This window comes from Sinocyclocheilus rhinocerous, unplaced genomic scaffold (assembly GCF_001515625.1).
Source record: "Sinocyclocheilus rhinocerous isolate Xijiao unplaced genomic scaffold, SAMN03320098_v1.1 scaffold1599, whole genome shotgun sequence".
Lineage (NCBI taxonomy): Eukaryota > Metazoa > Chordata > Actinopteri > Cypriniformes > Cyprinidae > Sinocyclocheilus > Sinocyclocheilus rhinocerous.
This window is the reverse complement of record NW_015662191.1, coordinates 208,323-225,696: the sequence shown is the minus strand read 5'-3', so window position 1 is coordinate 225,696 and position 17,374 is coordinate 208,323. Positions and strand designations below refer to the sequence as shown.

General features: G+C 35.8%; 2 protein-coding genes across 3 annotated transcripts in view; both read left to right on the top strand.

Annotated features, from left to right (window-relative positions):
- Positions 1–5,191, top strand: part of LOC107727992 (cytosolic sulfotransferase 3) — a 7,712-nt gene extending 2,521 nt beyond the window's left edge. The window contains exons 3-8 of one of the 2 annotated variants that reach the window (XM_016538041.1): positions 1,093–1,221; positions 3,613–3,713; positions 4,127–4,253; positions 4,533–4,630; positions 4,714–4,888; positions 4,980–5,191. In XM_016538041.1, coding sequence (XP_016393527.1) covers positions 1,093–1,221; positions 3,613–3,713; positions 4,127–4,253; positions 4,533–4,630; positions 4,714–4,888; positions 4,980–5,092 — 743 coding nt within the window. In that variant the 3' untranslated portion in view covers positions 5,093–5,191. The remainder of the gene's footprint in view (positions 1–1,092; positions 1,222–3,612; positions 3,714–4,126; positions 4,254–4,532; positions 4,631–4,713; positions 4,889–4,979) is intronic. The other variant, XM_016538042.1, reaches the window with a different exon arrangement.
- A 5,886-nt stretch (positions 5,192–11,077) lies between these two features.
- LOC107727989 (cytosolic sulfotransferase 3-like) lies at positions 11,078–16,338 on the top strand. The gene is made up of 8 exons (XM_016538040.1): positions 11,078–11,404; positions 11,821–11,959; positions 12,896–13,024; positions 14,535–14,635; positions 15,297–15,423; positions 15,624–15,721; positions 15,811–15,985; positions 16,086–16,338. The coding sequence occupies exons 1-8, from the start codon at positions 11,381–11,383 to the stop codon at positions 16,196–16,198; spliced, it is 906 nt and encodes a 301-aa protein (XP_016393526.1). The 5' UTR covers positions 11,078–11,380; the 3' UTR covers positions 16,199–16,338.
- The last annotated feature ends 1,036 nt before the right edge of the window (positions 16,339–17,374 follow it).

Genomic DNA, 17,374 nt, shown 5'->3' with positions numbered 1-17,374 from the left:
CCGGCGATCCACAGCACTAAGTTGATGTATTTCCTCAGCGACCAGCATGGATCAGCTCCAGGCATGACGAAGCGGATATCGTGCCTCTTTTGGAAGGCCAAACAAAGTAGTTTCGCTTTCACAACAAAACACAGCACCTTCACGACATGGTGGCGGCAACAACAATACTACAGCGAGGATAAAAGTTACGCCTTCTTTCTTTCCGTGAACATTTGGGCGGCGTTATGCAAATCTTCCCACATGGTGCCGTAGACATGTGGGGGCGTGTTAGAACGAGCTATTTTAGGTAGGCGTGGTTGACTCTTAATTTTTATAAAGAATATCTCTTTGGATTTGAGACTTTAGTCTTTGCAACTTTACAGATCTTCTTTATGCACCGAGCTTGTAACACTCCAAAGAGAAAGGAAAACTTGAAATCGCATCATATGACCCCTTTAACCTCGTTGTCTTCTGTTGTGCTTACTAAGTGTGTCGCTTTTGTGCTTGCTGCTTTATAATAGTTTGAAACTTAGCAAACTGGCAGCTCCAGTTTGGAAAATGGATGAATGGATGATTCATCTGCAGGCACCATCTTCTGGTGAGATGTGGGAATTCCTTTAGCATGACCCTCACAGTGCATTATGGGTATTTTCTAGCCACTGAGTGTACATCGCTCATTATTGCGATGCATTATGGGATCGAATAAGTGCTCTTGATAATGTCCACTATGATTTCGGACACCACTAAAAATGTCTGTCCCCTCAAGTAGTGCACTATTTAGGGGTATTGTGGCTGATTTTGGACACAGTCAATGCCAAATTAATTGTCACAGTTTTACATTTATGTAACAAAATTGTGTATTGTGTGTAAATGATTAAAAAAATGAGATTGTTCTAAAACCTATAGATCTAGAGTCTAGACAGTTCCAGTAGATTTCAGATACATGCACTAAGGCAGAAGCCATCCAGAAATCGTGTAATACTTTAATACTGATCATCACTTTATATAGTTGTAAGCATCATTTTTTTCATGTTTTCTGGTGGTTGTTGTTTTACTAATAGAGGGTTTTGCATCATGCAATAATTCCTACACTCCATTCTTCATTCATTCTAGGTACCACCTGGGTGTCATATATTCTAGACCTTCTGTACTTTGGTAACGATGCTCCAGAGCGCCAGACTTCCCAGCCTATCTATACGAGAGTGCCATTCCTGGAGTCATGTTTTAAAGTGATACCATCAGGTCAGAGACCACAGTATAATAAGAGTTTCACATCTTCACTTTTTTCACTGTCTTAGCATTTTATGTTCATTATCCAGTTTGTTTGTTTGTTGTTGTAGCAAATGAGCCATGCCAAGATGTTTTTTTATCTAATATGTACATCATACCAATGAGTCAAATTATTTAATATTTGATAACTGTGTTCCATGAAAATATAGTTTTAGGAATTTTGCTGCAACACTTTGTACTAATTGGAAATGAGTGACAGATGATTTGTACGCACAATAAAGTGATTTGCAGTGGTCCATGAGAAGTAATAAAAGCATGGATAGCAATCTTCTCTTGAAGATGTAACTGGAAAAAAACATTTTTTTTTAAAAGAGCCTATCACCGCATTTATTTGTTAGTTACATTTTAGGCTGTGATCCTAAAACACACTGATTCTTAATACAGGATAAAATGAAATGATCAAGGTAGTCAAGGTCAATACATTATACATATGTCCCTATTGTTTTCATTTGGGCCAAAGACTATGTCCCCGTTCTTTGCTTCAATTTAAAAAAAAAAAAATTGTTTTGAGAGAAATGCGTTTTCTCTTCATTTAGACAAGCCAAAAATGTCAAAAAACCTTCATAAAATAAAAGTGACAGTCTGGAGATCGCATTCACAGGAGGGTTCAGAGCAAAGTTAGTAACAGAGAAAAGAACTGTCACGGTGCGTGCGGGGAGATGAAGCGAGGACTCAATTGCAGGAGAAATGGTTATTTATTTTAATAATAAAAATGAAACAAAAACAAACTCAAACCACCCCGAAGGGGAAAAACAGACAGGCAGGCCTAAAGCTGCACACATGCAGACACGAAACACACACAATGAGAAATGACGGATCAGCACAGGATGACAGACACCAGGAGAATAAATAGGAAACCAAACGAGGAGGCTAACGAGGGAGACACAGGTGGAGCAACTTAAACAATAACGAGGTAACAAGATGGGAGGGGCCAGACAATAGACAGGAGAGAGCACATGGCAACAGACAAACACAACACAAGCCATGTGCTCCCAGAACACAGTCATCTGGTGGCCCTCCTGGGCACACCCGCTGAAGACTGTGACAAGAACTTTAGGTCTATGATTACTTTTTGCAATTAATTTTGAGAAATATTTAGACTTTGCAGATTTCACAGCTTTCTGAAAAGCAGAGTCTTTATGCATTTTGTAGGATATTTGCAGTTTTTCCTTGGCATGGGTGGTGGTGGTGAATGGGTGGTGGCATTATGCCATGGCTCAGTTTTAATGAAATCATACTTCACTGTCATTAGATGTTTAGAGTGACAGCACACATGAATATTAAAATCACCAATCAAAAGAATATGGTCATTCTTATACAGTACATCACCCACACATTTATTTAATTAATTTATAATATTATAATAAAATAATGATCATACATTATTAACGACTTTAGTGTTGTGTATTGTATTGTGTATGCAAACACAACTGCAAGTTCTCTGTCTGGACAAATCTATCTAGAAAACTCTATACCTAAACACACAAAATTGTCGAATATTTCACTGTTTCATGTAGTCTTCAAAAACAGAAGGTATGTGAATGATAAGAAATCATGTCTTGGCTGAACCACAATGAAACTAGGATACTTTTAAAGGGGTCATATGACGTTGCTAAAAAAGAACATTATTTGGTGTAATGCAATGTTTATGCAGTTTAAGTTTCAAAAAACACATTATTTTCCACAAGCTACTAAATACTGTAATAATATATAAATAAAAATATATAAATATAAAAATTGCTATAACCAAAATTAAACTAAAAACTGAAAATCACTAAAACTGAAGATAAATCTAAAGCTAAATAGAAATATATATAAATAAAAGACAAAAGCCCATAACGAAACTACGTTACTGAAAATATCACACTAAGACCTCATTTAAAATATTAATAAATACTAAAATTACAAAATTAAGAACTAAAAAATTAATCTAAAGCTAAATAGAAAAATTAAAAATAATAAAAGACAAAAGCCCACAATAAAACTACTAAAACTAAAATGAAAATATCACATTAAAAGCTCATTTAAAATATTAATAACAATACTACAGCGAGAATCAAAGTTAGGCCTTCTTTCTTTGCGTGAACATTTGGGCGGTGTTATGCAAATCTTCCCACACAGTGACGTAGACATGTGGAGGCATGTTTAAACGAGGCGTTTTAGGAGGGCGTGGACGAGTCTTAACTTTTATAAAGAATATCTCTTTGGGTTTGAGACTTTAGTCTTTGCAACTTTAGGGATCTTATGTATTCACGAACAGCTTGTAACACCCCAAAGAGAAAGGAAAACTTCGCATCATATGACCCCTTTAATTTAGAGCAACATTTTATTACTAACTTTCAGGGACAGAACTGGCTGAAAATCTGCCCACTTCTCCTCGCCTCATCAAAACTCATTTACCTGTTCAGCTTGTTCCCAAGTCCTTCTGGGAGCAGAACTCAAAGGTAAAGTAAATGGGACTTTTTTCACTTTTTTTCTTTTACGCTGTGATGTTTTGACTGTAGGTGATAACTTCATGAATCATCCACCACAGAATGAAAATTGTGTAAAAACTCATTGCATGTAATCATCCTATTATGTGACTTACTTTAGTCAGATGTTCTATCTTTATTTCATTTAATTTTATAAGAGTCCTAAATTGTGTTTTAATGAGTGATGTTTAACAGACAGTGTTATTGAAGTGCAGTTTTATTTAAGTGAAATGTTTGGCAGTTGTGGTTGGTAAATAAATAAATTTTTCTTTATAATACATTATTACATATAAATAAATTATTTCTTACATTTGGTGTGGCTTTACATTTTAGCTGTGACATAACTTTTTTTTTTTTTCCTTCCTTCCTTCCCCCACTCATTTTAGATAGTGTATGTAGCTCGGAATGCAAAAGACAATGCAGTTTCTTATTTTCATTTCGATCGAATGAACATGGTACAGCCTGAACCAGGAGACTGGAACACTTTCTTACAGAAATTTATGGAAGGAAAAAGTAAGTAAAATAATTTTCAAAGTCAAAAAGAAAAAAAAAGTAAAAATAAAATAAAAAACATAAATGAAATAAAATAAATCTTTCTGGCCAGTTAAATTCTGAGCCATTTTAATATCAGGGGAAAATATTTTAATATGAAATTTATTAAATATAATATTATCACTACAAGAACATTGAGAAAGTAAAAATACTAATTTTCCCTATTATGTGCAACCCCTACATGAATCAAGAAAGTTGCCACAGATTAATATATTTTAACATCAGACTTTTTTATCCTAGATGTGTTCGGCCCTTGGTATGACCATGTCAGTGGATGGTGGGAGAAAAAACAGACTTACTCTAACCTAATATACTTGTTCTATGAGGATTTGGTGGAAGTAAGTTCAGTAACATTTTTATTGAGAGTAAAATCAGTATGTTTAATGTGTCAAAAGTGTATATTGTACCATTACTTTTTCAGGACACTGGACGTGAGGTGGAACATTTGTGTTCCTTCTTGGGTTTGTCAACCTCAGTTGAAGAGAGGGAGAAAATAACAAAAGGGGTTCAGTTTGATGCCATGAAACAGAACAAGATGACCAACTATTCCACTATCCCAGTCATGGACTTCAAGATCTCACCCTTCATGAGAAAAGGTTTATAAACTACTAAATAGTTTAATGTAGTTCTTATAAATTCTGTTCTTTCACTTGCTTTTATTTTTTCAATTATTTTTCATTCCAAAAGGTAAAGTTGAAGACTGGAAAAGTCATTTCACTGTGGCACAAAATGAACAGTTTGATAAGGTCTACAAACAGAAGATGAAGAACACCACCGTCAAGTTCCGCACTGAGATCTAATATTAGAGAGTTCTGAATGCTGCACCAGAGTACTAACTAAAAAAGTTACATTTAATTTTTAAACTGTCCCGATGAAATCAAAATTGTTTGAAATCAAAATTGAGCAAAATGTTGTTGTTGTTGTTGTTTTCTTTTAGTAGGAATATGTTAGCCTTAAAGGGATAGTTCACCCAAAAATGAAAATTTGATGTTTATCTGCTTACCCCCAGGGCATTCAAGATGTAGGTGACTTTGTTTCTTCAGTAGAACACAAACGGAGATTTTTAACACAAACCGTTGCAGTCTGTCAGTCTTATAATGGAGGAGAATGGGAATCAAGGCTTTGAGAGTAAAAAAAAACATACACAAACAAAACCAAATTAAACCCTGCGGCTCGTGACGATACACTGATGTGTAAAGACACGAAACGATCGGTCTGTGCAAGAAACTGAACAGTATCTATATCGTTTTTTACCTCTGATTCACCGCAATGTCCGAACTGTCCTGAGTGTGTTCTCAACAGCCGGCACGTGACGCATCTTCTTCTTCTTCTTCGCAGACTTATAAGTGCATTTACCGCCACCCCTATCTCTCAAATGGACCCTACATCTTGGATGCCCTGGGGGTAAGCAGATAAACATCAACATTTTTGGGTGAACTATCCCTTTAAGGATATCTTTAAGCTGGTGTGCTCTGAAACATTGACAAAATTCGCATTTATAAAATATATACTTTCAAAACTTACAGTCTCTATATGGATCAATGATTTTGCTGACATCATTCTGCACTTCATCTTCTCATCAGACCAGACCAATCAAATGCTCTCTAGAATCTGAAGCTCTGCCCTTTATACTGTACTATAAAAGACACTAAAGCTGTGACTGAAAATGATTACTTGTTCACTCATTTATGTTATATATGGTCAATGGCACATTGTAACATTGCAGCATCGCAAACGGTCAGACATCCTCAGCATTATAAACAACAGTGATGAGGAGAATTGTCCATAAGTGTGAGTGCGAGTGGAATGTGTGTGTTAGTCTTGTGATGAACTGGTCATCCATCCAGTCTGTTTCCCTACCTGCAGACAAATTTGATTTTTATGTCAGTTAACTGGTGATCGTTATGCCCAGTGCATCCCATATTAACAAAAAACTACTAACTTTACTACATTTCTCAGTCGAATGACATTAGTTCACTGTACCTTTTCAAACGAACTCTGAAACATGTTCACTAACCAGCTAAACTGTGGACAGTGTGTCTTTATTGCATGCTTCTCAAAAGGAATGCTGAATCCTAGAAAGTATAAGCAGGTGGTTGCAGTAACAAGGAAAAGTCGTTGAGGCAGGATCTAATTGCAGCTGTCAGTGTAGTTTATTAAATCAAGTACTCGTAATTAAAGTATATTACATTCTATAATGCTTGTTATCAGATTACAGTTACTTTTTTATGGATTACATGATTATACACTATTCACACAATGGCAGTAAATCATGTATAATGTATTGATTCTCCCTATTTTTTTTCTCTTTTAAATTTTCCTTTCTACATTCACAACATAGAATGAACATATAAATGTCATGTAAATAAATTTACAAACCATGCTACTGAAAAAGCACCTCTCAAGCAATTAATCCATGTATGAAACAAAATAATTACACAATTTACTCAACACTGGTGATGGTGTGAAACACTATGTCTTCATCATATCCTGAGTGACCTTCAGTAACTGACAAAAAATTGTCAAACCTGAAAGACTTTGGGCATGTGATGTCATTGTTGTTTTCACTCTCCTCGTGTGAAGACCGAAGAGTGTAAAGACCATCGACTCTACCGTTCGACTCTACTGAGCAGGGACACCGGCTAGGCACATAAGTATCGCTTCTGAATCATTCTCTTTCCTACTACTTGTTCCCCTTCTGTTTTCAGTTTTTATAACCAATTCTTACTATGTGTTTCCAGATCCCTACTATCACTACCACTCGCAAACCATGCATTGTAGGCAGCGCAATCCTAACAACCTGTGCACTTTGCCTATGTCTAGTAATACACTACTTTCTTTTTCTATTGGTCTCTGGAATTGCCAGTCTGCTGTAAACAAAGCAGATTTTATTACTTCTATTACAAGTCATTCAAGACTAAACCTCATGGCCCTGACAGAGACGGAGATCAAACCAGAGGACAATGCTACACCTGCAGCACTCTCAAATAATTTCTCTTTTTCCCACTCCCCCCGTCTGACTGGAAGAGGTGGAGGTACTGGTCTGCTTATCTCTAATGATTGGAAATGTAATCCTTTACCATCTCTGAGTATCAACAGCTCCTTTGAATCACATTCAGCCACTATTACCCACCTTCTTAAAATCCATTTTATAGTTGTTTATCGAAGAATTAGATGTGCTGCTCTCAACCTTTCCTGAGGATGATACTCCCCGAGCATAGGTCGTAATTTAGATACATTTTAAGATGGAAAAATGCAGTTTTACAAATGCTAGAAACATGTTTTTCAAAGGAAAGATTGCTATCAAATAGCACACCTAGGTTCCTAACTGATGACAAAGAATTTACAGAGCAGTGTTCTAGGTCATTACATGCAGAAGTTTTTGGTCCAATAATTAACACCTGTTTTTTTTTTTTTTTCAGAATTTAGCAGTAAGAAATTACTAGTCATTGAGAGAATAGGTCGTAATTTGGATATATTTTTGAGATGGAAAAATGTAGTTTTACAAATGCTAGAAACGTGGCTTTCTAACAAAAGATTGCTATCAAATAGCACACCTAGGTTCCTAACTGATGACGAAGAATTGACAGAGCAGCCATCAAGTTTTAGAGAGTGTTCTAGGTTATTATATGCTGAGTTTTTAGGTCCTATAATTAACACCTCTGTTTTTTCAGAATTTAGCAGTAAGAAATTACTCATCATCCAGTTTTTTATATCGACTATGCATTCCGCTAGTTTTTCAAATTGGTATGTTTCGCCGGGCTGCGAAGAAATATAGAGCTGAGTATCATCAGCATAACAGTGAGAGCTAACACCATGTTTCCTGATGATATCTCCCAAGGGTAACATGTAAAGCATGATAAGTAACTGTCCTAGTACTGAGCCTTGGGGTACTCCATACTGCACTTGTGATTGGTATGATACCTCTTCATTCACTGCCACGAATTGATGGCGGTCAGATAAGTACGATTTGAACCATGCCAATGCACTTCCTAGAATGCAAACATAATTTTCTAGTCTGTTCAAAAGAATGTTGTGGTTGATAGTGTCAAATGCGTTGCTAAGATCCAGTAGCACTAATAGAGAGATACAGCCACGATCGGATGACAAGAGCAGGTCATTTGTAACTCTAATGAGTGCAGTCTCAGTACTATGATACTGTCTAAATCCTGACTGGAAATCCTCAGAGATATAATTTTTCTCTAAAAAAGAACATAGTTGTGATGATACTACCTTTTCTAGTATCTTTGACAGGAAAGGGAGATTTGAGATAGGTCTGTAATTAATTAATTTGTTAGGGTCAAGTTGTGTTGCTTTTAATGAGAGGCTTAATAACAGCCAGTTTGAAGGTTTTTGGGACATATTCTAATGACAATGACGAATTAATAATATTCAGAAGAGGATCTATGACTTCTGGAAGCACCTCCTTTAGTAGCTTAGATGGAATAGGGTCTAACATACATGTTTTTGGTTTAGATTATTTAACAAGTTATAGAATAGAAACTATAGAATAGGAGTGGATTTCCCTGTGAATCTTGTGATATTGCTCCAGCGAGCTCTCCTGCAATTTCCTACTATACTCCTATTATACATTGAACTCTCTCCTATCTGTCCCACTGTGAGGTGTGTGCATTCCAGATCCTTCATCACATCCCGTCACCTTCACTCCACCACCTGAAGGGTATGTCATCAATTATTACCTTATCTCCACTGCAATAATCATCTACTGTTGTTAACTTGCCCTTTTGCAGCTCCTGCCCCTGAAGAACTCACTGCATGTCCCTGTTTCTAAGATTCCTGCATAGTTTCAGCATAAAAACACAGCATAGCTGGAACTAATCTGGAACCACTGGGGGAAATGCCTATTCACTTCCTGGAGTCTTAAAGAAAAACACACTGATCCTATGAGATCAACACTAACTTCCTGTAACAACCAAAACTGGTATTTGAAGGGCCCCTCAAGCCCTGTAAAGTGTCTTTTGTAGTACTTTTTGTAATACTTTACTGATTGTCATAAAATTACAATTTTTTACATTTACATTTATGCTTTTAGTAGATGCTTTTATCCAAAGCGGAAAAACTTACAAAAGAGAAACTAAAGCAATTTCTCAAAGAGCACATTTTTCTAGGCAGGAAAGAGAACATTAGGATATAAATAATATCCTTAGCTCAGTATAATAACAATAGAAATCAATGGAAAGTCCCCAAAAATATAAAATATGAAAAATATAAATCATCTTTTTTTTTCTTTTCTTTTTTTTTGAAAATGCAAGAAGGGGGTTAGAAGAGAGAAAATAAAGTTTGCACAGTATAAGGATCATTATGTCTATGGAGAAAAACCCAACATGTGTTTGTGTGAGAGGGAAAAGAGAGAGATAGAGAGCAAATCCTGGTAAAAGAGAACTGCTCTTTGCCGAATGTCAGTAGGGTCAGACAAAAGCACTCCACTCTCAGAGCGCAGTGCATGAATTAGACGACACTGCCCATTCTTTTTTTCTAAATTAAAAAAATATTTGGACGGTGCATCCATCTGATCTATTCTTTGGAAACGCGAACGGACCAACGCACCCTGTGTTTTGTACCCAAGTAGGTCAGTCATTTGGGCTTTCTTCTTTGAACAGGCTTCTAAAGCACAAATGTCACCAGAAGAGTGAGCTAAAAATTGAAGATCAATTATCTCCTTTTCCAAGGAAGCTAATGAACGAGTCAACTCCTTTGTGACATTGAGAGTGTACTGCTGAGTAAATTGTTTTATTTGAACCTTACCCACATCCCACCACTGTTGTATTGAGAGAAAAGAAGACTTTGTTTTCCTATAAGCTTCCCAAAAAAATTTAAAGGACTCTTTAAAAAAACCATCCTGTAATAAATTACTATTGAAATGCCAATATGCACTCTTTGGTTTAACTGCACTTACAATAAACGTGCAATGCACCATACTATGGTCTGTAAACCCAACTGGCGTAATATAACATTTACTAAAAATGCTCAAGTGATACTTAAAACAATAAAATCTGTCCAATCTAGCTAGTGACATAACCTTGTCACGTGAATGTACCCAAGTATATTGCCTTACGTTTTTATTAAAAAGTCTCCAGACATCACATAATTCATATTTCTTAATAATGTGAATAAGACGTTTACGAGAAGCCAAATGCGGCTCCATATGATTCCTGTCCAAGTTTAATTCAGTACAATTAAAATCACCACCAAGAAACAAAAAATCTTCAGAACAGCAGTTTTGCAGAGACATACACAAAGTATCCAAAAACAACATTCTTTCCAATGGTGCAGTAGGAGCATAAACACACACAAAAATAAACACATAATTTTCAAAACATGCCCTAACCTTTAAAGGCCTTCCTTTAACAATCTCATCAATATCATATGAAATAGGCTTGAAATGGGACATTAGACAAAGTAACTCTCTTAGCCGGTAACGCCAGAGGAAGAACAGGAACAAATTCATTACCAATAACCACCCCATGTTCAACTAACTCATTGGCTTTGTCAATGGAGTCAAGAAAAACCACCACCGCGCCATTCATCCTAGACGCGGATAACACACTCCCATGCCCCACAATAATCCCTATGGCCAGGCAACACTCCTCCACACTCACCGCGGCCGCTATCTTTACTGCATGACGCCGCGTGAGCGAAACCAAAACCTGTTGGCGTGGGGCCGACATACTTTCACAAAACGGAAAGCACGTGGCCCACACCAACCAAAAACTAAACCAGCAAATGAAGCAAACGAAAAAGAATAAAGAAAAGAAAAGCAGCACTCAGCCCCACACTTGCAAACACGCCGTCCACTCACACTCAGTCGCACCGGAAGTGAAAGAGAGAGAGAGAGAGAGAGAGAGAGAGAGAGAGAGTAGGAGGAGAACTCAAATTTCATCTGTCATTATGATTGTGGATAAGTGAATAGAGGGAAGTCTAAACTTACATAACCGGTTGAGTGCAAAGTACAGAGAGAAAGAGGATAAGCATAGCGTGACAGCATAGAATATAATTTGACACGGAAGGGTTGCAAAAAACATTTTAGAAGAGCAGAAAATTTACAGGAACAACACTGTTTCAACATAATGGAAATCCCAGACTTGTCTTCAGTGAGTAAATACATTTCTTCTTCAAATATAGATATAGTTGAAGAAACACCTACTCTGATTAATAAATCAAAAGCTATTTTATTCATCACTGGGTGTAAAACTTTGGGAATAAAGATTGGCAAGTTACAAATTATAGACTACATAATGATTTGGAAACACAGAAAATCACATGATTGCAGTGTTTAAAGGCCTTATATAAAGTACTGTACTTACAGTACTGTAAAGTAAGTTTTAGTCTCTCCATTATTCAACATTAGAAACAGGAGTATTATGAAATAAATTTTCTTTATAAAAATTATGACAAAAGGCATGCTTTTTTTTATCCTCCATGAATTTTTTTTCTCTGATTCTCTAATGATCATTCAGTGATGCTTCAGCATTAAACACTTTAAATAAAACACTTTTCAATGCTACAGATGAAACTACCTAGCCGACCAGAGCTGATTGATTTTGAGGGTGTTTCTATGATCCACTACTTCACTGACAACTGGGAAAAGGTGAAAAACTTTCAAGCAAGACCTGATGACATTCTAATCGCTACTTACCCCAAAGCAGGTGAGGGCACTGCATGAAATTTTACAGGCTTACAATGTGACCACTAGGGTTCAGCTAGAGTTCAACAGTTTGGGAAAGACCAATTAAATTGATCAAAAGTGACATCAAAGACATAATGTTACAAAAGGTCTCTATTTTAAATGCTGTTATTTTGTACTTTCTGTTCATCAAAGAATCCTGAAAAAAAGTTTTCACAAAAATATTAGGCCAGTGCAAACACTTTCAACTGTGATAAAAAAATAAAAAAATAAAAAATAATGATGCTTACTACTTTTAAATCAGCACATTCAAATGATGATTTCACTAGAGAGTGGAGTAATGGCTGCCAAAAAAAAAAAAGGAATATATTTGCCATCAAAGGAATATATCACTTTTGCATCAGTTAGGGTTAAAAGAACTGTTGCCCAGCTTATAAAAGCCATACATATACATATAGTACATGCATATATATTTAAAGTTTAAACCTATTTAAACTCTCTCTCTGTCTCTCTCACTCTCTCTTCGTGTCTTTTTGTGTGTATATAGCATGTTTCTTGCAAACTGTTTTTACTTATATTACTTTATTCTTATTACTATACAGTGACTGGGCTGGAAAGTGCATGAACACTAAATAAGAGTTTTTCTTGTGTCAGAAAGCTGTGGTTTAGGAGAAGAAGGGGAGTGCTGATTCAGAGGCGTCATAGTCATCAGGCATTGTGCAAACGATGGGGGTGGGGGAAAGTGTATAGCTGATTATGTGGACATTTAGCCTACATTGAGCGATCACTGTGCAACCAAGATGAGGAATAGCGCTATCCCGAAATAGATGTAGTGCACCTTGGCGTATGACCAATGAAAATAATATATAATTTCATATCTTGTTATATGTATCTTGCTATGTTTCTAAGGAAAGAGTCTGAAGCATGCAATATTTTCTACTCTTCACTGATTTTCTAGGTACCACCTGGGTGTCATATATTCTAGACCTTCTGTACTTTGGTAACGGTGCTCCAGAGCGCCAGACTTCCCAGCCTATCTATACGAGAGTGCCATTCCTGGAGTCATGTTTTAAAGTGATACCATCAGGTCAGAGACCACAGTATAATAAGATTTCACTGAATTAATTAATGTATTTTGTGTGTTTTTAATGTGTTTTTTTGTGTTTTTATTTTTTAAATCATTGTTTTATCATTTTATTTTTAATGTCTTCCACATTCTGCATTTTAAAGTCCTGCATGGATTGTGTGTTCCACATGTTCTGTTCATTTATGTAGCCTACTGTGACAGATTGATTTAAACTGTCTGCTTTGTACTCTGCAAAAGTAAAATGCCACTGCATTTTTTACTAATCAGAGCCAGTTCTCTGTATTTCTTCAGAGATATGTGAAGCGCACACTGAGGTCCTCTGCTGGCTTTACTGTGCAGGTGTTGCTGCATTTAATGTAAACTAAATATACAAATTTGCAGCACTGCACATTTTTTTTTTTTACAAATTGCATTCAAAATCTAATTGACTACCTGCACAACTTGTTCCACATTCCACATAGTATAGCTCAACAAAGTTGTTTCTGGTAAAAACATTCATGTACTGTATTTTTCCATAAACCTGCAGCAATCCAGCACCTGCTCTGCATTATGGGGACCAAATGTCCCCACAAGGATAGAAATACCAGTCACTTTTTACCTTGTGTGGACATTTTTTGTCCCCATGAGGAAAACATCTTACAAATCATACTAAAAGTTTTTTTTTTTTTAAATCCAAAAATGCAATGTTTTCTGTGAGTGGTAGGTTTAGGGTTTAGCAGATATTACATACATCTAATATGACAAAAATATGTCCCCATAAACATAGAAACCGGTGTGTGCATGTGTGTGTGTAATTTGGTGCTCTTATTCTAGGCTTATTCTTATTCTATTTTACTTGAGTTAAAGTTATTTAACAATGTTAAACATCAAATGAATCTTAACACTTCTGACCTGAACTGGGTGACAGCACATTGAAAACATGAATAACTGGAAAACAAGCGAACCACAATGTTTGTAAACAGAAGTAATGAAGATCATAGTGTTTTTAGTTTAAGTAGTCCATTGGCTCAAAAGACTTAAGTATGAAGTATGAAGACTCAGAAAAAGGTACAAAAGCTGTCAAAGAGAAGTACCCTTTCAAAAGGTACTAATATACCTTTAAGGAACAGTATGCACCCTTTTAGGGGTAAATACAGTAAGCTACAAAAGTGTCTGTAGTTTTATTTCTGATATGCATGATGTAATCTGGATTGTGATTCCTTATACCCTGCATAGTTTTGTTCATTCTTTATATTGCTTTTGCAGCAGTGAGTCTTTAGTATAAGTGCAAACAAGAGTTGGTGTCTTAATGTAGTTTCTGTGAGGTACTGTCCATTATCATTATAAACAAATTAGAATGGTGAGGCTTTTTACTGAATTGTAGGAGCCACTAGCCAGTACTCTTAAGTGACATTAAATAAGTTATAAACAGTATGAATGCTTCAAATATTGTTTTTTCACTGTATGTCTTGATCTAACCACAATGACAACTAGGACACTATTAATTTAGAGCCATATTTTTGACTTTCAGGGACAGAACTGGCTGATAATCTGCCCACTTCTCCTCGCCTCATCAAAACTCATTTACCTGTTCAGCTTGTGCCCAAGTCCTTCTGGGAGCAAAACTCAAGGGTAAAGTATATGGGGCTTCTCTCACTCCGTGATGTGATGTAGCTGGCAACATGTAATGAATCTCTCATAGGATGATGTCAAACTCTTCGAAACATAAGGAACACTTTTGATGATTGTGTTTAGGCTTTCATGCCTCTCAGTGTTTGATGTGGTCCCTGACTATGCTTTTTTAACTAAGCAGTATTCATATATATGCGGGTGACAAATTAAAGGAAACTCCAGGAGATCGAGTTGCCCTGTGCATTTTCTGCTGTGGCTTGCCCATTTGTCCCCTTCAAATCACTACAATGTTGTTTTGAGTAATCAACTTTATCCTATGAAACATTTCTATCCTGATGGAAGTAATCTTTTCCAGGATGACAATGCCCTCAGGCACAGAGCACAAGGGCTCACTGAATGGTTTGATGAATATGAAAATTATTTGTATCATATTCTACACTTTTGCCTCAATAAACTAATTGGCTGCTTATTAATAGTTAGTAAGTTGTTAAGTTTAGGTATTGGGTAGGATTAGGGATGTAGAATATGGTCATGCAGAATATGTACTACTTTATAAGTACTAATAAACAGCCAATATGTTAATAATAGGCATGCTAATAAGCAACTAGTTAATAGTGAGAATTGGTCCCTATACTCATAATATTTCTGTCCACTCATTCAGATTGTGTATGTAGCACGGAATGCAAAAGACAATGCCGTTTCCTATTTTCATTTTGATCGAATGAACATGGGAGAACCTGAACCAGGAGACTGGAACACCTTCTTACAGACATTTATAGAAGGAAAGAGTAAGTAAAATATTTTGTAAAGTAATTCAATTAAATTGTCTAAATAAAGAACCATTTTAAAACTATAAATATATTTACATATTTATATTTATTACGATAACAGGTTATAACTACAAAATCATTGGGAGAGTAAAAATATTAAAGTTCTCTTTTATGTGCAAGAAAGTTACCACTAAAAATTGTTTTAATATTCCCTTTAGAAGGTTTTGGTTCTTGGTTCGACCATGTCAATGGATGGTGGGAGAAAAAACTGACTTATTCTAACTTACTGTACATGTTCTATGAGGATTTGGTGGAAGTAAGTAGTTCTGTTCATAAAGTGACCTTTTAATGAAGCATGAAATTGATATATATGTTTAATGTGTATTTTCCATGCGTCTTACTTAGGACACTGGACATGAGGTGGCTCATTTGTGCTCCTTCTTGGGTTTGTCAACCTCAGTTGAAGAGAGGGAGAAAATAACAAAAGGGGTTCAGTTTGATGCCATGAAACAGAACAAGATGACCAACTATTCCACTATCCCAGTCATGGACTTCAAGATCTCACCCTTCATGAGAAAAGGTTTATAAACAACTGATCTAATTTAGTCCTTTTGAATTCTGTCAGAAAAAAAAATACCTTAGGTAAAATAATTGCTTTTATCATCTTTTTGTTCCAAAAGGTAAAGTTGGAGACTGGAAAAGTCATTTCACTGTGGCACAAAATGAACAGTTTGATGAGGTCTACAAACAGAAGATGAAGAACACCACTGTCAAGTTCCGCACTGAGATTTGATTTAGTTTGTTTGTTTTTTTATAGAATTTTTAGTTCTGGGAATTTTTGAGTTCTGGGTCTTGCACCAGAATTAACACTGAATAAAAAAAATCAATCTGAATATTAATATTTTATATTAAAATATATTCCAGTTATACGTTTCTGTATCCCAGTGTAATATGCAATAAAGAAAACTATAATTTCAGCATTAATCTGAACATTTCTGCTAAAAGTGGAAAATGTGTTTTTATATAAAAACATTGTGAAAGATCGGGCTTATCACAAATTTCAAAGACAGTGGTGCTTATTTAGATGATTAAAGTTTCATGAAATATAATTAAAATAACAGTGTGTAAACTGTCCCATCAAAAAGTTACTTATCATATTCAGTACAGTATGTTGGTGACAGCTCTTTTCTTTGTTTTATTCAAAAGCTAACTTGACCACACAAAAATGCATTGGGACTAAATAAATAAAAGTAAAAAATTCAGGGGGAAAATTCAGTAAGAATGACTAGTGCCCATGTTTTGTTTTTAATGCACTGTCTGCTTTATTCTAGGACCCACAAAAAAATTACAAATAAGGAAATGGTGTAAACATGTCTGGTGCAATTCCCCAGCTTGCAGGCCAGTTCTGAGTATTAGGTTGTGGTGGATACGACACACTACTGCATAATTTGCTGGGACTGTACAGCAATACTCCACTACTGCAGTCCAGGGTCCTGAATCATCTCTTTAAAATGGCCAAATTGTGCCGGACAGTTTACCATGTGTGATGGCTTGCCCAGTTATAATGTGCTTCTACATTATTTGAGCATCATTTGATGAATTACTGCTGCTGTGATCAGAAATATCATGCCTGCTTTCCACAACTGGCAAAAGCTCAATGTCAATTGTACCATGCAAACAGTGCATTCTATAAAGTCCAATTAGCATAGAAAGCAGACTTTAGCTGAAAACAATAAAAAGAAAGAAAGAAAATAATTCAGTCAAAATATGGCACAGTACAATACAAGCACAGATAGTGCCTGGTTAAGTCAAAGTGTTTGTTTTCTGCTATGGCACTGATTTTTATTTATTTATTTTGTAAGAGGGAAACCTATGCAAATGTTAATACAGCTATATAGTCTTCAGTGACTGACAAAGAATAGGCAACTGAAACCACTAAACAAAAACTTGCTCATCAACCTCTGACTGG